At 33.0% G+C, this 23,110-nt stretch overlaps 1 protein-coding gene across 11 annotated transcripts in view; it reads right to left on the reverse strand.

Moving 5' to 3' along the window:
• The window catches only part of Kmr (kramer), a 61,070-nt gene that overhangs the window by 10,205 nt on the left and 27,755 nt on the right, over positions 1–23,110 (reverse strand). For 5 of the 11 annotated variants that reach the window (XR_003369148.2, XM_064218126.1, XM_026641502.2 and 2 more), the window contains exons 3-9: positions 7,013–8,265; positions 6,716–6,923; positions 6,559–6,604; positions 6,217–6,308; positions 5,342–6,110; positions 4,577–5,269; positions 4,273–4,468 (exon numbers count right to left, since the gene is read on the reverse strand). Coding sequence is in view for 10 of the 11 variants with exons in the window: in XM_064218126.1 (XP_064074196.1) it covers positions 4,273–4,468; positions 4,577–5,269; positions 5,342–6,110; positions 6,217–6,308; positions 6,559–6,604; positions 6,716–6,923; positions 7,013–8,265 (3,257 nt within the window). In the remaining variant the exon portion in view is untranslated. Of the gene's footprint in view, positions 1–171; positions 3,535–4,272; positions 4,469–4,576; positions 5,270–5,341; positions 6,111–6,216; positions 6,309–6,558; positions 6,605–6,715; positions 6,924–7,012; positions 8,266–23,110 lie in introns of all 11 variants that reach the window. The other 6 variants (XM_026641497.2, XM_026641500.2, XM_064218125.1 and 3 more) reach the window with 5 other exon arrangements.

Genomic DNA, 23,110 nt, shown 5'->3' on the forward strand with positions numbered 1-23,110 from the left:
TTAGTTTCGCATGCTAAATATGTTTTATACACCTTATCTTGCTTAACCCATCCTTAAATTAAATAATAAAGATACACAAAAAGTATAGATAACATTTCCACATAAAAATGCCAAATTATTTACATATCATATTTTGATTTTTGCTAAAATCTTAATAGAAATAAAACTTACATAGTGTACCTTACAGGACCATAGTATGCTATAGGATACCTTCATTGCTTGCATTGTCAGTTCCATTGTCCATGCTATAACTCCCTATATGTTCACTTGCACGCATACCTACGACTGCACTCCGCACGCGACCTAATTCACCTTTCATGAGACCGCTAGACATCAAATCCCACTGTCTAAGATTTTCTCTATCGATTTCGAACTGACGCCTTTTTTTACCACTGTTAGATGATTCATGTACTAAGTTACTCTGTGGAAGTGAATTCTCAGTTGATTCTATAGTTAACTGTTCATATACCCCCTCATCAGTTTGTTCCTGGCATACTTCAGAATCTGTTGCTAGACTAACATAAACATCATTTTCATTCTTAAGTTCATTCTGAGGATTTATTTCTTTACGAGTTTTGCTGTCTCTATTTCTTTGAGCTTGAGCCTGGATGTCACAATTAACATAAGTTGTATTTGATTTCATTTTATCTAAAACTGTTTTCTTTACACGTTTTATACTATTCATTGCGGAAGCATTAACATGAGACCTATCTAATAATGAACGTTCTATAGGCATTGCATCTAAATCATCCATGGATCGAGCATGTCGATGAGAAACTCGTCTCAAATTGTCTCGCCATAGATTATCTTCATCCCAGTGCTTTTCACCATGGTACATAATATTTTCATAAGCACCTGCTTCTGCTTCGGCATCATAATAAACAGTGTTAGATGAATTTTCGCTACAATGAGAAGACATACTTCCTGATGAAACTTTCATTGAAGTACTGGTTTGAGCACTACTTTGATTTATCATACTCCGGCTTGGCGATGAAATTCTTTCATAATTTTTATTGTTCATACTTTTTTTACAACTAAGACTAGAAATAAGGTTCATTGATTCTGGGATTTTTGAAGTTTTGCTGCTTGAAGATTCATATATGTTTTTTAAATCAATGTCTGGGTATTTTTCAACTGCACTTAAAAATTCAACTGAAACACTTCTTGCTGATGCCGCTAAATCAAATTGGTGATCAGACATTATTACTTGATTATTACGTAGCGGATTATGTATATGTGATATTTCGTTTTTTTTCTGCATGGAGCCCCTCCGTCTTTGATTATTTAATTTGCGATGGATATTCGTATTTTTAAGAAAGTGTGAAACAGGGAGGACATTAATATGTTCCTGAGACGAAAGATCTGAATAATAGTATGGTGCACTATGTTCCGTTGAGCTTTCTCTGCTATGAAATCCGGTCGTAGCTGAAGAACCAGGTGTATCTAAACTAGGCCTTAAAGAGATTTTTTCAGTATCAAATTCTTTTGTTTTATCAGCTAAAACATTATTGTTTAAATTTTTCTTTTTGATTGTATCACCATTATATTCTTTTCGATAGAAAGAAATAGGCGAAATTGGTAATCCAATGGAGCTGTTGGAACTTTGTGAACCTGCGTGTGCGATACCATTTTCGTTATACCATTTACTTTGAGTTTCTAGACTACTTCTTTTCTCATTAGAAACCGAGGCTATGTTTTGGCTTACTGGTGTACTAGAAGACCGGTGATGAACAACGACGTTTTCATTATTTCTTATTGAATTACTTTCATATGTTAAACTACTATTTGTGCTTATTCTATTTAATGGCGAGTAATTAACTATGTTATCATATTCACTTGTAGTCGCTCTTAGACTTTGTAAATAGGAATCTAAATTAACATTAGAATATTCGTTGTCAATGAGATGTTCTGACTCATTAAGTTCATATATAGAATCACTAGAAAGAGGTCTTCTTTTAATTTCATTTTCGAGATTCGGTTCTTCGTATGAATGTCGCAGATCTGCTATTGAATCTGAGTGATTTGATGGTGATGCTTCAAATTTACTACTTACATCTGATTCTAAAGACAATCTTGAGCTTCCTTTATTTTGATTAATACTTCTTAGAGAGTCTGTTTCGTTGCCACTATTATTAAATTGATCCACGATTGAGTTATTATAAAAAGTACTAGAAACTTCGATAGATTTACTATTTTCGCTAGTTAGACTTGCTCTACTATTACGAATTTTTTCACCTCTTGAAATACTATCATGTATTGAAGTACTACTGCCATATATCATTAAAGATGTCGTTTTCTTTTTAATTATACTCATTTTTTGATTTTCCCTTGTTAACATTTTAATTATAGAATTATCCTGTGAAATATCAGATTTATCTAGTTTATCTAAAATGTATTTAGACAGTTCTTCGTCCAATAAGTCATCAAATGGAGGCGAAGAGCTCGGTACTGGAGGAGGCGGTACTATATCACTATCCAAACTATCTTGTCTCTCCAATATTGATCTACTGCCACCAAGATAATAAGAAGCAGGTCGAAAATTATCAGAGATACTAAATCTACGAAAAGATAAATCAACTGAACCTTCTTCTTCAGCTTCAGATGAGTCTAGTTTTTCTTTTTGATTTTTTGAACTTCTTTTTAAAGTGTGATCCTTAGTATCAGCAAAATTAGATGCAGTCTCGGATATATTATTTGATTTTACTAAATCTTCATTAGATTTTATTTGTGATATCACGTTACTTAGCTCCATATAAACTGGCTCTGCTTTTCCATTATTAACACAAACGATTTCATATGCTTGCATATCATCTTCTTCAAATCCTACATTCATTTCAACATAAGGATTATCTTCATAGTTAAGAGGCATGCTTTGATCAAATACGCTAATATTTTCTAATATCGTTTTATGAGCAGGTTCAATAGTTGACATTTTCCGTGGGCTCATAGGCAAATAATGATCTTCACCTAATGGATGCACTGGAGGTGTTTCCGACTTTTTTGCATTTTTTTCGTCTGCGACTAGATTAGACACATCTGTATTTACTTTCAATTCGATACTTTCACTGAAATTTTCAACTTCATTATCGGATGCTAGTAAAACTTCGTCTAAATCATTGTCTGTATATTCAATATGAGCTTCTGATTCTGCTTCACTGTCATGTGTTTCATAGCCTTCATTATCACTTACTTGTGCTTCACACGACAATGCAATTTCGTTTTCTAATAATCCAGATGTTGATGGTAAAACTTCTTGTTCACTACTTTTGAAGTCACATTTATTAACCTCATCGTCACCGCTGTCAAGGTCGGTAACTATTTTAGGGACAGAAATTGTGCAGAAAATATTCTCGTACGTGTTTTCCGTAACGGATGTTGTGGTTTGGTTGGTGAAAGTACATTCTGCAAGTGAAGTAGAACTAAGCGCGTGCGGAGAAGTCAGCCGCTCTAAGGTAGGGCTAGTAACATTAGCTTTATGGGACCTTCCTGCCTGCATATCTCTCGTATTTTGCAGATCAGTGCCCGGTGTTTCTTCTGGGGTGCAAAAGCGAAACCATCGTTTTAATAAATATTTATTATCGTTTTATTAAGTAGTAAGAAGACACTTGCCGCAGGTGATGTGCTTATTATCTTGTTAGTGTTTATTTTAATTTTTTACTTTATAATAAATATAAATGTTAAAGTAATGCATCTACTCATACAACGACACCAAAATTAAAACTCCATAACCCACCACCGGTACTAAACTAATTGAATTTCTTGTTAGTATCTATGTCCCAGCAGGCAGGAAGGTACCTCTCCTTAAAGCGAAGTCATCATTATAATATACTACTGTGTGGTCATTGTAAGTATTACATATGTATGTATAATTATAACAATATAAAATATAATTTAAAATAGGTATATTATATTGTGGCATTTTTATATTCTGTAATAGTATTTTATAAATAAATGTATTTTTTTAAATATAAAACTAATACAATTATTTGTTGATAATAATATATTAATAAATGTCTCAATGGTAATAGACTGTAATAAATTTAATTATATATGTAAGATAAGGTATATGTCTTGGTTTTACATGTAATGATTTTTATTTCTACTATATAGAATAAATTTTAAATTCATGCACTAATAATATTTACATGCTTTTTTCGACGTCTTCGGTTGACTGTAAAGAAGCTTTCTAAGAACTTCTTCATGCTAATTCATGTTAGGTCAACCTTTGAAAATAAAACTTTTAGATTTACTATTTGAAAATATGAATCCTACCTTCATCGTCTGAAGAATAACTGTTGTAAGATGCATTTTTGTAGGACTTAGGCTTATACTGATCTGATCGCAATGATTGTCTACTTTGATTTAAAGATCTTGCTAGAGAAATGGTAGCTGGTGTGCTCTTTCTAGTAAGCGGAGACTGCAACATCCTTTGCTTCCATTCCAAAAGTCTTTTCATTGACTCCTCACGCTGAAAATATAATTACAACATTATCGAAACAAATTTTGGCAGACTCAACATAGTGTATTAAATGATTAGTTTAGGTTATTGCCCTATTATAACTTCTACTGGTAATACCTGTTGTACCTTCTTTTCACCATCTCTTTCAGTAGATGAAGGAAGTCTTGCACTTGCTGATCTTATAAATCCTTCTATATTCGGGTCATATCTGTTAGTATCCTTAACAAAACCACTAACATTAGAACTATCACTCATTACACTTCCACTTCTGTTTAAATAATCTTTCTGTTTTTCTAGATCTTTTTCCTTCAAAGTCCAGTTAGAATTCATTCCTTCTAGATCACTGTACTTTGAATTGTAACTCACATTATCACGAATATTACGGTTAACATTAAACTCGGTTTCGTAGTTATTATTAATAGTTTGAGCATATGGAGAATGTAATTGTTTTTCAGCAAGTCCACTTGCATATTTCTCTAGGGGGATTTGGATATTTTTTGGTCCAAGACCTTGCTGTTGTAAATATTGTGCCGATTGTCGCATTTTTTGTGCATAACTTTCCTCCGAATAATATTTATCTGAACTAGGATCGTAATAAGAATTGATATCAAGGCTAGACTTAGGACGTTGTGGTTGTTTCGGTGGATCATAAGTGTTTCGTGCCGGCATGGTTTTGTTGAGAGCCTCGTTCTTTGATTCATACTCTAGGAAATCGGCACTATGTGGTCGTGGCATCGGTGGCTGAATGCCACTTGCTTGCATCTTCTTCCTACGTAAAACCGAGGGTCCACTAAAAACTTTTTCTTGCGTCTGAAAATAATAAAATATTTATAATCGAAAAAAAAATCTATATAATAAAGTAACTTCGTAAATTAAACTTACATAACCAAAGGGTTGTTCTTGCGGAGATTTGTTACTAGATAGACTAACGGCATCACGTGATGGATTTGGTGATTTTGTATATGTTTTTTCGTTACCGTAGGCTGCATAAATGTCTTCGTAATCCCCGATCTTTTCAGAGTTATATGAAGACATCGCTGTCGATCTTCTATAAGCATCTGGAGTGCGTCTCTCAGCTAATCGGTCATTCATTGACGTTGTTGGTTTAGTTATCTTGTTATTTAAATCGCCATATAATTCCCTTCCGTACACACTCGAATCGGCTAATGGTTTTGAGTCACTTCGAGTTTCAGAAAAACTTTCATTATAAATGGATATTTTATTTAAATCAGTAGGTGGCTGATTAACTTCATCTACTTTATGCTTCTGTTCAACTTTCTGTCCATAATCTTGTAAGAATGGATTGTAGTTTGGTTGCTTTTCGTATAGACTCTCGATTTTATCATCTTCTGCCTGTTGTTGCTGACTTTTCCTACTATCGAAATAAGGGGATTGTGAATTAGATTTGTACATGGAGGGTGTGTGATTTTTATCTAGTGTTTCAGAAACAGTATTAGTTAATGGTAATGATAGATTCTGCATATCATAGGGCCGTTTTGTTGGATATGGCATTTGCGTTGGCGGTGATATCGGGGTGCGTGTGTAAATCTCCTGTTTAGTGCTATAGTTTGTGTCCTGGTATCTAGTATGATTGGTGCCTTGACTGTAGTGTGATGCAGGTTTTTTGAGTAGATCGTAATTTGGATCGTACCTGTAATATTTTAATTTAATAAATTGATTATATGTATGGAGATAAAATAAATAAAGACTACAACTTTACAACAAAATAAATAAAAATTACAATGTATGATACGCACATATCAGGACTAGGTGAATTATATCCATCATTAGATCGTCTCGGTTTCGGTGGAGCATTTGCATATGTTGGGCCTGCTGTTTCATCGCCATCCTACAAGTTATTAAGTAAAATTAATTTAATAATTATATTAAAAAATATATCAAATAAAAAATATCGGGACGTTCCTTAAACATGTAAAAGGTTCAGTTATGTATGTAATTTTTTGCGCTGCCAATTTGCAGTTATATACGTAGTTTTACAGTTTCAACCGCACATAATATCTGTCCTTGGTTACGCTCTAGCGAATTAATTGTCAGTCACCTGAATCGGTAAATGTTCATTTACAATAAATAATACCTACCTCTGTTTTCGCAGCTGCTCGGTCATTTTGTTTTTGCTGCTGTTCACTGGAATTAGAAACAGTTGGAATTAACAAAACAAGAGTTACTGTCCACTTAACTCTGCATTAACAGTTATCCAATTTCAGCTTGGAGATTATTATATATTGATTATCTTACGTGGGACTTTGCATAAGAGCGGCCATAGTGAGCGCTTTAACCCACTTCAACATCGTTTCCTGGTCTAATGCAGCTAACACATACGTCCGCATATTTGCGTGTTCCAACTTAAAAGCAAACTTCCGCATCACTTTATCGTCTGCAGTACATGCTGATACTTTGTAAGATGGCAAAAGCACAGATCCTAGGAGTTTCTCTTCATCTTGACCTAAGATAATATTTTTATTTAATAATAATGTGACATTAGAACTTATTAAATAAATTAATTTTATATAAATATACATATTTAATGCTTACTTTTATAATAGAACAAGCAGTATTCCGATAAAACAAACCATCTCTTCCGCCAAACTTTAAGACCATCGGATCCTTGCTTATATAATAGTCCAGCCATAGTTACAGGAGCAGATGGTATTCGTTGCGCAGTCGGAGATCGTAATGCTTGAGTACCACTACTACTCCGTCGACTTTCTAAAGAAGGAGATTTTATACTAGGCGTACTGGATTCGCTTGATTTCATCGGGGAAACCACTGCCGGGTTATTCTTTTGAATGTTGAATTCGGAAGCTTGAGATTGGTTTTTTGATTTGCCTTGGTCCAGTTGATTTTGCCTTTCTGACTCCCGGTAATCAGGTTGATTAGATTGCCATTGTGTTTCTTGATATTGCCTGATAGGTACGTCTCTTTCCTTGTACTCGTTGTTCTTAGCGTACATATCGATATCTTTTTGTATATCTGGACTGCTATAATCTTTGAAATCATTTTTACTACTGTACAAATCTCTATAAGAACTATCTGAATAAATACTATTTTGTAAATTCGGCGGTGGTTGAACGCCATGAATTTGTTGTAGTAGTAACTGTCGCTCAGCAAATTTTTGTTGCTGATGCATCTGTGCCTGATTTTGATAGTGCATTTGTTGTTGCATTTTCATTTGCTGTATTTCATTATACTGTCTCCTTAACAATTCGGTATTACTCTGTGGACCTATTCTATTTGAATATGGAAGATACGGCTTTGATCCGTACTGATTAACATTAGGCCTATACGTATGTTGATGGTTTTGATATATTTGGTTACTTTCTTTCGGTGGGTTTCGTTTTAAGTAATCTTGGTACACTTCTGCATTATATCCTTTAGGAATATTTTGCAGTTCATGGTTTACATTTTGGTCTACGTGGATTTCCGTTCTTTCGAGGCGTGGAGGAGACTGTGCATAATTATAATTGTCGTTCGCTCCGTAATGTCTGGCGTAGTCGTGATTTTGACCAGTTCCATACATCTCGTGTCTGTTTTCAAGGAGCGGCGATCGTGCATTCATGTTGGAATGATATTGACTTTGCAATAGCTGGTGCATGACGCCATTAGGTTGAATTTGCGCGGACTGGTTGTTTAAATGCGCAGGTAACTGTGAATGTTGAGGCGAATATATTTGATCGGGGTGAACATGGTGTGCCATGAGGTGTTGCTGCGTGAGAGGTTGTTGCGTTGCCGTCACATTTTTTTTATTCTCCATTTGAAAATCTGTATGAGTCACCGGTGGATCAATCCTGCAACAATAAACGTAATATTACTTAATACATACGATATATCTCAACTTACAGGTTACAAAAAGGTTACATTTTACATTGACATCTAATAGGATATAGTTTAAATTTGTGGCGATAGGTCGCGTGTTTACTATATAAACGATTCAAATCGAGCAGCCTAATCGAATCGTAACCGTCGCCATTCGATAACATGCGTGTATGATAAACAGCAAAGGAGTCGATATTGCGTATCAGCACGTAATATTTTTTTTACTTGGAAATCATACACATAAAAAATGGGATTTATAACTTTATAAACGATACGATTTATTTATGTACAAAGTAACAGCCTGTAAATTTCCCACTGCTGGGATATAGTCTCCTATATGAGAAGGTTTGGAGCTTATTCCACCATACTGCTCCGATGCTTGTTGGAGTTTCGTTAAAATTAGACACTTGCAGGTTTTCCTTCACCACCGAGCACGAGATATATTATAAACATAAATGAAGCTCATGAAAATTCACTGGTGCTTGCCTGAGTGCAACGTGTTCTAACCACTGGGCAATCTCTATATATCTATCGTAATGATAGGTCTTATAATTATTATCTTTTAGTTAAAGAACACATCCCATCATAATTGTGTATTAAAGATTTTTTATTAATAGATCAGATCAGACCAAATTTTTTTTTTTTGTATTTTTTAACCGTTTTGCGAATAAGCAAAGATCTTTTCTCAAAGATTTTTATGAAAGATAGCAATATTATATTTAATGCTTGAATTAATTTTCCCACGCTTATTGAAACGATAAGAACGGTTAAGATTCTGAAGCAATTTTTTTAGGTATTTTTTTTTAATATAATAATTAAATTGGGGTCATTTCACCCTTATTAAAGAATCTAGATAAATATAAAAATGTTAAAAAATAATTATAATACTATATATATATATAAATACATTATTTATCGTTATTTTAAAATCATTATATTTTCACGTGATCTTAAACATATATATACAATAATTACACAAATGAATATTTATGGTCTGCTATATACAATCATTTATATCATATGAGACAATATCAGTTTGTTATATGTGAATATAGATCATGTGAACTTCGAGATTGGCATTAAGTATTAACACTATTATGGTGAAAAAACGAAATAATTTCGTAACATTTTTATAATTAAAACATAATTTTGATGCTGTGACTGATGATAGTTTCTATTACATCAAAGTTAAAGCGAACCAAATCGCGATTCGATATCTTTATAAAATCAAAAAAGTCACGATATAAATGTTTACTATTTGTATGTATTCGAAATGTGAAAATTAATTATTATTATCAGTGAGAGTAATGACCGGAAGTATAAACATGGATTGTCAATACGTCCACTTCCTCGGTTACAAATGACTCGTCAATGATTAGTTCGACAAAGGAAGACACGGTAACGTTCTCTATTTCTGAAACAACTCAAGAATGCGACGCATTAACTTTTAATGAACTAGTCACAATAATCTCAAACCAACCAAAATACACTTTATTTATTCCAGCAGGCATTACAATTTTGGAATCGTAATTTACAAGACTTAATCAAACATCAAGCTCCCAAGAAACAATGGTTCCATAATATACTGCGTACCGAATAGAATCAGCAAGAATCTTAATATTTCTTTCACAAATTAAATTATGTCTTACACTATCTATTTAAATTCATAAAATTTAATTTGTGTTAGTTGGAATTTATCTCACGGCTGTGCTGTTATCGCAAAACTGGTATGGCAGAATATACCGGCTAAAGAAATTAGGCATTTTTTGTGAATAAAAAAATTCTTATCTATAATCATCTACTTCGTTACTTTTAAACTTGTCGTTTGCAGGTTAGTCCTTAGGTGTTAGGCATAAAAAACCTTGTAAAATGTCCTTTGGGAGTTCAAACTTGCTTCATAACAAATGTCATCAAATTCGGTTCCGTGGTTTGATCGTGAAAGAAAAACAGACAGACAGCCAGAGTTACTTTCGCATTTATAATATTAGTAGACAGTTTTGTTTTTTAATCAAATTGAAATTATATTTTTATTATATAATATTTTTATCTATATAATGAATACATACAATTATTTTTAAGATAAAAAGTATTTTTACTCTTAGGTTAAAACTTATAGGTAATTGAGGTAAAAAGTACTTAAAATACATTAACATTAAAAGATATGTAATTGCACAACAAATAATTCCCTTAAACATAAATTACCTTAATAATTAAACAGATCGATGAATTATATTTACACACAACTGATTGAAGTAGCCAAAAACTAGTAAAAATTGCCTCCAGATAGCAGTTAATTTTAGTAAAAACTGTTTAGTCTTGACTATCACGATTATTTCTCGCTCTATTCAGGGATAGTCTAGTTGGCGTCCCGCCAGGCCGCAGTCCTGAGTCCACGAAAGAGACACAGCGCCAAATTAATCTCATTTCAATGTCAAACTTGCAAGTTGCCACTGACCTATTTTTTAGATAAAAAGCAATACGACAATGCACCAAAACTATGCACATGGATGGCAATAATTTAAATACGTTACATTTAATACATAAAATAAACGATAGAAAAACACTTGTAAAAAAAAACACTAAAATAATATATAATAGAATGATTAGATGTACGTAAGTTTATTTTTAGTTTGAAAAGAGATAGCTTACTGGGTAGATTACGTGGATCTTAGCCTAAAATCGCGTTCCATATCCGAACAAGCACAATTTACTTTTTATATTGTTCATTTGTTTTTATAATTATAATCCGTCATTTCGCGCTCGGCGACGAAGGAATACTGTAAGTGTTGAATTTTGCCACGTGTTTACCAACAACGTACACTGAACAACTGAATTAGTGTGGTGGAATAAACTCCAAATAAGGCCCAATATTGTATCATTATTAATACGAATTTAAATTAATAAACAAGACTTGAGTATGATTTTCTTTAAACGTTAAAAAATGTAATATCATTTTGTACTATTTGTTTTTCCTTTATTCACAACATTTTTTACTAAACAAGCAAGAAACGGACGTGTTTTAAGCGCTTTAAAAGCATTCTTTTGAATTTTTGCAGGCTATTTTCTGCGCCATGCTTGAACTTAATGAGTTTTCTAATTTTTTGCATGACAAAGAAAATTAAAATTGTTAATCTAGTATTAAATTAGTAAAAAGTATGTTTCAGGCACTTCTAAAGTATAATATGTTTGATTATGTAGAATAATCGAAGTAGTCACATTTTGTATTGTATCTATTAAGTGTATGTATGTAAAATTATTAAGAACTTCCTTATTGGCGTAAATATGACTCAATGTTTTACAAAGTATTTCACAGTAAACGAAAAGTATGCAAAGAAGTATACTATATAGTTTAAATTGCTTTTCTGCTCTTTAAATATTCGCGTTGCAGGTTAAAGTTACTTTTAAAATAAAACTATTTCACGAAAATAAAATGACTAATAAATAGTATACATATACAAAATTTTACTAATTAAAAAATATCATAATTTTTTTTTTTTGTAATTAACGATTTTCTTGCCGAATCCATGGTTGTTTTTAAGCTCATTTGATTTTGCGATTACAACACTAATTGCATTGTTTTAGTTGTAAATAATGTAATTACTCCTTTGTAAAACGTTAGTGTGATTACGGTACATTATCTAAGTACAATATTATGCAATCTATTATGAATCTAAGTAACACTTTATTAAAGATCTTACTGAAAGCGATTACGATTACGACAAGATTTATAATAATCGAAATGCAGCCTTGATATTTAAACGTCACTTGTCGGTGCTCAATATAGGAATGATATTAAGCAAATATCGATATCTCGAGAATCTATTATCGATTTTCCATAAATCTAAATGAATAGCTTTGTAATTGTCTTTTAAATGTCGACTAACATCTAATGAAATCGTTTTTAAACTTAAACATAAAAATAATATTAAGTATTTTACGAAAACGTAAGATATATATCATTCCCTGTGACATCGATTAAAATCATCTAAACAATTTTATTTAATATATGAAAAAGAAAAGTATCTATAAAAAAAGCTTTCTCATATTCAGACAATATAAATTTGTATAAAAAATATTTATATTTCTTGAATTTGAAGATCTGACCGCATACCTTAATATACAGATACTGACAACTGACGTTCTATCAGATTGCAGCATTTGTAACCGAATAGCCGAAATTAAACTCCGCGTATACACTGAATGCACGTACTTTTACTTGTAACAATACCGGTACAGGCTTATATATAATTAAAAACAAAACAAAAGATCATAATCATAGATAATCTGTGTACATTGATGTAATATTATACAGATTAAATTTAAAGGTCAGGACCTTAAATAGCCCGTCAGTGTATAATATAATATTTTAAGTTTGACCCTGCACCAATTTGGCCTATTATGGCACAGTTTTAGTTAAAAGATATAATAGGAATAGACATTGGAACAAATATAATTGAGTGAAGAGGATTTCTTATAGGCCAGTCAATAAAGATTTTTTGATATGTGGTTTGGGACGTTAAAATAATAACAAATTAAAATTTTCAACTCTCTGGGGTGAACGCTAAGGGGTTGAGAGGGTGAAAAGCGTTTTTGCTTATAACTTTGTGAAAAAAAATTGTTAGATGGTTGAAAATTGGACAGCAGGTATAAATAATTATAACTTACCTTGTATTAAAATTTCAACCTTTTTTTGTTTAGTGCAAAATTAGTTATTAACAAAAAATCATGTTTTTTGAACAGTGGTAAAAACTATATTTCATAAAATAGAATTTATCATTATATTTAACATTAACATAGGTATTAATCAAACCAGTTTGCTAAGCAAAAACAGTTTCATTTTACGACTAGAGATTACATCGTACGAAAAATTAAAATGTGTTTATTAAGATTAAGAGAAATAATCTAATAACTTCAATTTATAAACACTTTTTACTTGACACAAAATTAATTTATTACTGAATGGAGTTTTGTTTGCTTAAAGTTTCTAAATTCAACAGAGTAAATTAATTTAACATTATTTTGAAAGTTATTAAGACATCCAATTAATGTATTAAACAGTCATTCTTTATCGCTTAAGAAAGTTCTAAATATTTATATTGGCAGCAGTTGTTGAGTTTTTATTTTCTTATCTTGTCAAATACCACATACTGTTATTAATACTTTGAGTGTTAATTTACATATTATAAAAAGCGCTAAATGAATTCAGTGAAGTGCTATTGCTTTATGATATCGTATACGGGACACATATAGAAATATTTTTATTATATTATTTAAATTTTTTACATAATTATACATGGTGGTTTTGTGTAAGCCCGGCTAAGACCAGAACACAATACTAACTGAATTGTTGTGTTCTGGTTTGAAGGGGAGTGGACCAGCCACTAAAGATACATGGCACATATAAATTTCGTTCCCAATGTTGGTTACGCATTGGAAATTTTAAAATGGTTAATTTTTATTACAGCGCCCATTTCTATGGGCGGCAGTGGGTAACAGCGGTAGTAGCCCCTTGCCATTTTGCCTTTTGCCTGTACGACTGACTATATTATAAAAAGAGAGGTATCATGGGACACGGAACGAAGTTGCTTTTGCTATATTAAATTATGTATTAAATAACAGACACACTGTAATTAATTAAAAACATTTGAAAATAATTATATTACAAATAAAATTGTGATTAAAAATCCCGTACGAATAAAAAACTAAAATTAGTTGAAACATTATGATATATATTAGAAAGAGACAGAGAGAAAGGGAAAGAGAAGGAAGGTCGCCTGGAGAATAACGCTTTTTCCTTACGTGCCGATTTCTGCCAGTTCACTCTACTGTAAGCCCGGTAACAGAACTACGTTCCAAAAAAATGAATATATTGTTACATAAATGTAAATGTTTCTGTTGTGCAAATTGACGCTTCAATGAACTCTCTCAAACTTCTACTGCGATACTGACATCAAAGGATGTTTGTTTTGAAAGCTATCCACTGATGACTGAACGGCTTTGTATAAACTCGGCTTTGTTAAAACAATATTATAACACCGATTTATAATCATTACGTTCGTTTGTTATCATTATCATTCACTTGTTATATCATTTGTTTGGGTTTGACGTACTTTATTAAATAAGGTACTTGAGAATCAACGCCACCGCAGCAAAAATAATCTGCAAATGTGCTAATATAGGGTAGGTTAGGTTGGGGTACATGTCAGTCACCTCCTCGTGGTGTACCCTGGGCAACGGGGCCGGCTTGAGCTTGCTCGTCGGCCACGGCTAAGACTGGCGGGAGGGATGCCGCGGGGCCGCTCCTGGTACGTCCCTGATCGGCGTCAGGGCGGACCATGTGAGTGGCCTCGTTGGCTAGGAGGGAGTGGGAGGGCTCGCTACTCGAGCCTCCCAGGTGTTTTACACCGGCGGTCAGCGGCGGAGCCTACCATCTTATCCGCCGCAGGGCGTCAGCTTCGTTGACGCCCAGCCTCCAGTGGCGGACTCGGGGGAGTTCGTCACATTCCCACATGGAGGATGAGGGGGAAGGCGCGCACTAGGCGCGCTTTCCATGAATATTCAGCCGCCTTACGGCGGCTGCCGCTGGTGGGGTCGCGGTTGCATGCCCTTGGCGATCCCGTGGCCTCACCACTCGGCGGCATGGTGGAAACCCGAGGATGGTTTTAGTGGGTAGGACAGGGCATCTGCCCTGGCACGGGGCATTAGGCCCCGGTTGAGTCCCACATACCCGTCCCGGTCCCCCGACCGGGCGGCATGCGTAAATGCATTTCCTCCTCGTTAAACAAAAAAAAAAAAAAAAGGGTAGGTTAGGTTACCTAACCTATATTGGTGCATGTTTTTTCGCGATCCCGTTAATACGTAAGTGCCTTAAATACTTCTACATGGATGATTTGTCAAAATTTTTCGACCGACCTTTCTGAACTTTCCTTATAAATTTGCAAGTGGTGTTGGTGTAAGGTATGAAAAGGACAATATTAACAAATGTTATCATTAATAGTAAATTTTTAACCCACCCATGAAAACTCAAAAAGTTACATATTAATTACCTAAGAGATAGCAATTTTAATTTGATACCTACATTTTAATTGTAATAAGTCAAAGATATATATTTTAAGCCGGAAACGTATTCGTATATTTTATATACAAATATCAAAGTATTGTTTACACACGAAGGTTGTATCATATATTCGGTTATTTGCATTATTAAAATCGTTAAATAAAAATTAAGCAAGGTTATGCCGTTGCTGACGATTTCGTGACTTGAACAAGGTTTAGGCAAGTGAATTTCTTGATGTTAAAAATGATTATTTACAGTGGAGCTATTCCGTAATAATAAACTCGAAACTCACCGCAGAACACGAGCGTGAAATGTCAGAATTTGATATGCGATATTGACTTTAATTATTTTAAAACTTATAGGATACACGTATAAAAATCGTATAGAGTAAGACGGTTGTCAATATTTTACGAGTGAGATACAAAGTGAATTATTGGAAAATCTCGCTGCACATACGCGTTTAATAAAAATAAATATGAAGAAAACTTGGAATTAAATTTAGTATACAAAATAGATTATGCTATTAAATAAGTCTTGCTTTTATTTTCGGGAATATTGTTCTCGTATAGATAGAGGGTAGTAGGATGGGTAGTAGTAGTAATGCCTTTTGTGTATACTATTTATTTAATTATTAACCTAGGTACCATATTCCTAATAAACATCATGGTACACGTGTATATTTTAAGAGCACATTACCTATTAAAAAGTATACATATATAAAACAAACCGAATTCAACCTTCGCGTATCAAACGTATCGATAAGTTTCAATTCCTTTAATACGGCTTCTATAAACTAGGCCAAGCTTATAAAGTCGTTTGCTATTTCAATTAAAAAACTAGTTATAAAAATATAAGCCTTAAAAGCTATTTAGATCTCAGGATATTGAATAGTTTCAACTGGTCTTATTTAGTTTCTACCGAATTTAACTAAAAGCGACTGAAGTAAGCTCTACTACACATTCGGTAGTAGACCAGTCTAGATGAACCCCAACTAGTTTTTACTTATTCCATCACTAAAGAATAAGATCTATATTACTGTGTTCAGATTTCAAGGGCCATAGTAATTTTATAAGCAAGGGACCTCCATATTTCTCGAAATTGGCGGGACTTAACGGTATTAATAATAATAGATTATTTTCATTTGGTTTATTTCTTACAATACCAATTAGTACGGGTAGGGATGTAAGTAATCGATTACGTAGGTGTCCCGTTAGCCTGTCTGCCTTTTTATATTAGTACAAACAACCATTACCATTATCACTCAATTTAATATTCATTGCAATGTATTCATATTAACATACTACGTTCATTCTTCATCATAATATTTCTCAGTTTACCATTTTAAAATATTACTGTAACGTATTTAAAGAAAACACAATAAAGAATTATAACTAGAAAATGTATATAGTATCAATTTAGTTTATTTTTTATTTAAATATACCTCAATGGAATGTCATTATTTTGTGATTACACAAAGCAATTTATTTGTAAATAATAAAATTGATCTCAAAGTTAATTTAGTATTAATCGATCCCGGAATAATATTAACTAAAATGTTTTAGCAGAACTGTATCTGAATGAACAGCAAATACTTGTTTGAGTTATAAGTTGCTCTAATAGGTAATTCATACAGCGGTCCGAATGGACACCGGTCCCGCGACCGCAAGTTCGGTTCCCGTGGTCCCGCGCATTCTTGTCGAGGTTAACAACCGGCGCGCGCGCAGTCGTCCTTGATACATACTCCTTTCTACAGACTCCGACGACTTGAGATTCTTGACTTAACCCCTAAAGCGAGATGTCTCGTCACACGACATTTCTCGAAACGAGAAAATATTTATGGAAAAGTTTAAAATTCAAAACCTTTAAACCTTTTTTCTTATTGCAGCGAAAACAGTAAAAGAACATAATATCGAAACGAATTTTTAAATGATCTTACACAAAATTCAATTAAAATTTAATTTATTTTCGTATCTAGTAATCCAGTCGAATGATATTATGTTTTATGTCTATATTTAAATATTTTACGTTCTCAGACCAACTTACGGATTTATTGATGAGGACTGGCAGTCTTGATTATAAATAAAAAAAATCTTTTGAATTTGGTAAAACCAAAATGACCTATAAAAATATACTGATTAAGTATATACAATAACACATAACATTAATCGGGATCAATGAATTTTATAGATGACAAAGAAACAAACAAGCATTATGTCTTTAATTCTGCCATTTTAGAAAGATTTGAAAATTGTAAACAAAAATATACTTTATTCTAACAGGAACCTAACAAGCACAACTTTTGAATCACAATTTATAGAAAACTAATTGTCGCCTGCGGCTTCGCGTGGATTTTATAGGTTGGTCGTCAGGTATCCTAATACCATAAAAATTGCCATTCAAGGATTTCAAACTTGCTTTATACCAAATTCCATCAGATTTCAGTGGTACGTAAAAACGCAATACAGACAGATAGAGTTACTTTCGAATTTATAATATTAGTATAGATTAATACAAGATACCGTTTCGGAATATAGGTTATAATCCGAGAAAAACCGGCAAGAAACTCAGTTACTCTTCATCATCAAACATACGTACAATCGTCATATAAAATTAACTATACGAAAAGTACAAATACAATTCTTCATATGAGATACACGGTCACGTAAGTCAACCAAGTAGACATGGATATGTATGTGTAGAAATTCAAGTTCGCAATTAAAGAAACGAAACAAAAACAGAAAAACCTTACAAAACATATATGTAAGACAAGTTCCTTCTACATCGAGCAATTACGAGTACATACATCATAACGAGTACTTGGAGTGACGTCATTGAAGGTATTGTAAATGTAGGAAAACATAGCAAGGTTAAAGTATAGTTCGAACATTACCAAGTACTTACTATTTATTCATAGTAAGAATTATGCTGTTTATTCCAGTTTGGTTTTTGCATTTAAACTTAATGTATGCAAAAATAGGTACCACCCACTCATAGGTTATTCTACCGCCAAACAGAATTGTTATGTTCCGGTTGGAAGAGTGAGTGAGCCAGTGTAACTACAGGAAAAAGGGACGTAACATCTCAGTTTCCAAGGTTGGTGGCGCATAGGTGATTTAAGGAATTGTTAATATATCTTACAACGCCATTGTCTATGGGCGGTGGTGACCACTTACCATCAATTGCCCCATTTACTCGTCCGCCAACCGATATCATAAAAAAAAATAACGAAAAAAAATTGTGTAAGTCTTCTATCGAATCATTTTTTTTTAAAGAGAATTTAGTACTTAATTTCAGACAATAATATAACAAAAATACAACGTGTATATGTTCGAAAGTAGGAAAACGAATCTCGAAAGATAAGCCGTTCCAATTTTAATTTTATTTATTATTATAATATATATTAAAAAAGGTCTAAGTGGGTACTTGTGATAAAGATAATATAATCAACGTAAAAAATGTAAACAATAAGTAGGACACTGATAATAAATTTAGATCTAGTAACGTTTATATACTCATGTAAATCATATCTCTTTTATCGATGTCAATAATATAATATGTGTCACATAAAAAAAAAACAATAGTTATTTAAATAGTTTGAGTCAGCTTTTACAAAGGTTCACACACATTAAAAACTTAAGATGCAGCTCGTAGTTACTTCTGGGGAAAGACCATTGAAGATACGAATGCGGATGACGGATTTGGAATGAAACCCCAATACTGCAACGAGAGCTGGTAGGTAAGGGATGTATGTGTCAGAATTTATTATGACACATTCAGGTTTCCTGACAAATATTATGTCACTCTTATCGCCGAGCCAGATATGAATTATAAAGAATAATTTATCACATTATCAACTTTGTTTTGCTTGTTTGAAAGCACTGTTATAAAAAAGCAACTAAAGACTTTAATACCGGAGATGGATTTAGTACTTATTACTACCCTGCTGGATTGAGTGTGTATACGTTTATTGTGATACATGCAGGTTTCATGACAGTTATGTCATCTTCATCGCACAGCAAGTTATGAATTTTAAACATCAATAAAATTTAGCACATGAAACCTTATTGAAAATTGAATATTGAACGGATGATCTGTTAGTTAACAGCCGTCTTGGTCCGTTAATACAAAACAAAAAAAAACTAAGAAGAAAAATGTTGACATCTCATAATCATACGTCTACATAAGCAGATAAGTAATCAATTACAGTTGAAAAAACGTTGTAGTAAACGTAAATCGGCAGACCATGACAAGAGTTCACAATGCCCGTGATACAATACGCCTGTTTTTGTGGTCGGGTTTGCATTAAACAGTGTAGAATTACGGGGTCGTGACGGCGTCACGGGTTAGAACTACTGGGAAAGGGTAAAATAACAAATTAGACTTTGTCCACTGGCGTTAAGATATTGGCACTTTTCCAGTGGAACGTGGAGAGGTGAATCCGCTAAGTCAAGCAAGACTTCTGAAGGGCGTGCAGTCGTGTCGACGATATTCCGTAGGGAATAGAAGCACTATGACGGTCCTTCTCTAGGACCGTCATAGTGCTAAAAGAAAGAAGACGGAAAGGGCCGATGCAGTTCAGCGGAATGCACAGACACAAGGCATCGTTTCACCAATCCCCGATGCCTGGGCCATAAAATATAAGGCGAACTTTAAGAATGAGGATGCGGGTGGTTAGGGCTTCTTGTATCAGAAACGAGGACGGCGGCTAAATTGGCCGCTGCTATACGCACTAAGGAGGAGTTGGTAGGGAGTTTGAGATCACTATTTGATGAGCTTCACTGAGTGACAAGCTGCGCATAGCACAAAAGGAACCGCACATATGTCAAATTGAAACGAATTCATGACGGGAATCACAGAGACTAACCAGAAACCTAAATCGATGCTATAAAATATAATTCTCAACTAACTTACCACCAAAAATAATATATAATCAGGAAATAGTTCTAAGTATATATACCTATATATATAATTTAACAAAAATATTAAAAACTCTATATTCGTTACACTAAAAATAGTATCAAACTACCTGTCATACTTTGTAGCATTAGTTAGATGTCTAAAGTTTCTCTCAGATAACGGCTGTATGCAGTTTCTAACAAAGTTGACTCAGCAAAGAGAAACAGTGCACATAAACGCTTTTCTTCGCGAACAATGTAGTTTAAACTAAGCTTATCTTTCATTTAAACGAGTGAATTAAATTATTAATACTTTTTAAAAACATTTTGCAAAAATATATATGTCGGCGCAAATAATAAAAAGGTGCTGATTTGACTTCTTAGAGGCAAAGTGCGTAGTTGGCCGGCAGATGGCGTGGCAGTTCGCACTAACGGAACGTCGGGGCCAGCGCAGATTCGAGAAACAGTCCTCGGTCGACAAGCGTTGAGTGCACTCGCATTCCTCCGATGACGGAACGTTTGCCTCGGTTACTCTAAACACATATTATCTAATTAAAAACCCGTGATTAAATTATTGTGACTTATTATTTGTGCTAATTATGAACCGAATTAAATTATAGACGATTATTGTGTTTGTGTTACTACCTACCCTCATTACTATAGACAATATTACCATGTCTGATGCGAAGGATAATTACAGTCGTGACGAAACTCCGACATATATTTGTTAGGCGATGGGAAAACCTTAATGTATTTAATTTATTGTTATCTATCTGTTATTAAAAGTACGCCAAAAGTAGTAGTAGAAGGGTATATACTAGGTACATCTGTATTAATTAAAATGCATACGGTTTACTTACACATTTAGTATGGCTTTTTGCAAGCCCGTCGGTACCACCTACTCGTCATATATTCTACCGCCAAGCAGCAATACTTAATATTGTTCTATTTCGGTTTAAAGGATGAGTGCCAAGGTGACTACAGGCACAAGGGACATAACATATTAGTTTCCAGCTTAGGTTGGTGGCGTATTGGTAGGGAATCGTTAAAAATTCTAATGGTGCCAATGTCTATGAGTATTGAAGAACACTTACCATTAGTCGACCAAATTAAGCGTTCGCTTAATATTTAAAAACAAAAACATATAGAAGATTTTTAAAATATTCCAATTAAGATCTAAATAAATTGAGAGTGATAAACATTAGCTAGAACAAAGTCTATCTAGACAGCGATGTTTCTCAGTAATTAGCATAAAAAGAACGGAAGACCTGAAACAAAGGTCTCATTAAAATGTGGTACGCTTTTAATAAAAATATTTCCATACACCTGACAGTACGTTAGTGTAAACTACAAAGACTACTAATGTTAGTAATAACGTACTAGCGTACTAATTAATAATAATAATGTTTTATTTCCTTTCAAAAATCGTACATACAATACATCTATTTTTTTCTAGATTGAGACTCTCGTTTAAATGTAAAAACAATTGTAACAGAAGGACTATCTTGTTATTTTATAATATAACAATAAATAGAAAAAAAACAGTAATTTAGCTATGCCAATCAATAAATTTGAAGAAAGAAAACTTTGATTAATAAGACGACATTACCCGATGAAGAACTATATTTATGAAAAAAAGTATGGAGTTAGTATTCCTTTCTTTTCCATCTTGGACAAGTATTATAAATAATAATAATATTTAATAATCTGCGTGACTGACATTTTAACATGACATTCTGGAATCGTAAAATTAAGTCAATAAATTGTATTTTCACTTTTTATTGTCTGCCAATATTAATATTTCATTTGTACTAAAAATAAATACGCCATCATCTTCTAGATAACATTTTTAAGATGCAGCGTGGGAGTTCGCCTCTGCATTCCGACCGTGCCCAAATAAATAAATGCCGCGATATTGACATCAAATAAATAATTTATTAGTTAATAAATAAAAAAACGAAATGTATTTCTTTATTTATCATATGTTATAATATTTTGTGGTAATGCTTCAGACATATATACTGTATTATTTCCTAAAAAGGACTGTGAAGGCGATTTATAATCCTGTATATGATCTGCGAGTTGTTTTAACATTAGTGTAATATTATGTATACTATAATAATAATGTCAACCTTGTATGAACATCTCAAATTCAATTCATTCTTCAAGGTTCTCATTCCTCCATAGAAATCTAGCAGATACTTTTACATTTGCCATTCAATAAATTTAAATTGTATGTTAAAAAAAACACATGTTATTCAATACAAAATTATTTAAATGAAAAAAATAAAAATAAGTAACTAATGAATGATATCCTCGTTGTTTTGTCTTGGTAAAATCCACTTATCCATCCAGTCGGATAAAGAAATAAACGACGAAACCAAAGTCCTTGGGAGAGTTTACTTGAACAAATATAGTGATTATATTATATTTGTTCAAGTCTTGTTTCACGACCCGTCTAAGTCTATCTAGATCTTCTACGATATTTGATATTTATTCTCATCAAACCAAACAACATATACATTTTAAGTGCTTCGTCAAGAACAAATTATTCTTGGACTATTTGAAGGATATTATTTAAAGATGTTTATTAGAACACGAGTGATCAGAAGAGTTTTCTAAGTGTAGTACAGAATGTTTGAAGCTATTTAATTCTCTGTTACAATACTAGTTACTATTACAGATCATCAATACTTTTTTTTTTTTTTTATTTAAATAATGTGGCCAGACTGGCAATTTAGCCTGGCAATTTAGCAACCATAAGCGATCACCACCCCCATATACATTGGCACTGTAAGAAATATTAACCATCCCGAACATCGTCAATGCACTACTAGCTTTGGAAACTTATTCCTTTTTCTTTGT

The sequence above is a fragment of the Vanessa tameamea genome, chromosome 20 (assembly GCF_037043105.1).
Source record: "Vanessa tameamea isolate UH-Manoa-2023 chromosome 20, ilVanTame1 primary haplotype, whole genome shotgun sequence".
In the NCBI taxonomy this organism is placed as follows: Eukaryota; Metazoa; Arthropoda; class Insecta; order Lepidoptera; family Nymphalidae; genus Vanessa; species Vanessa tameamea.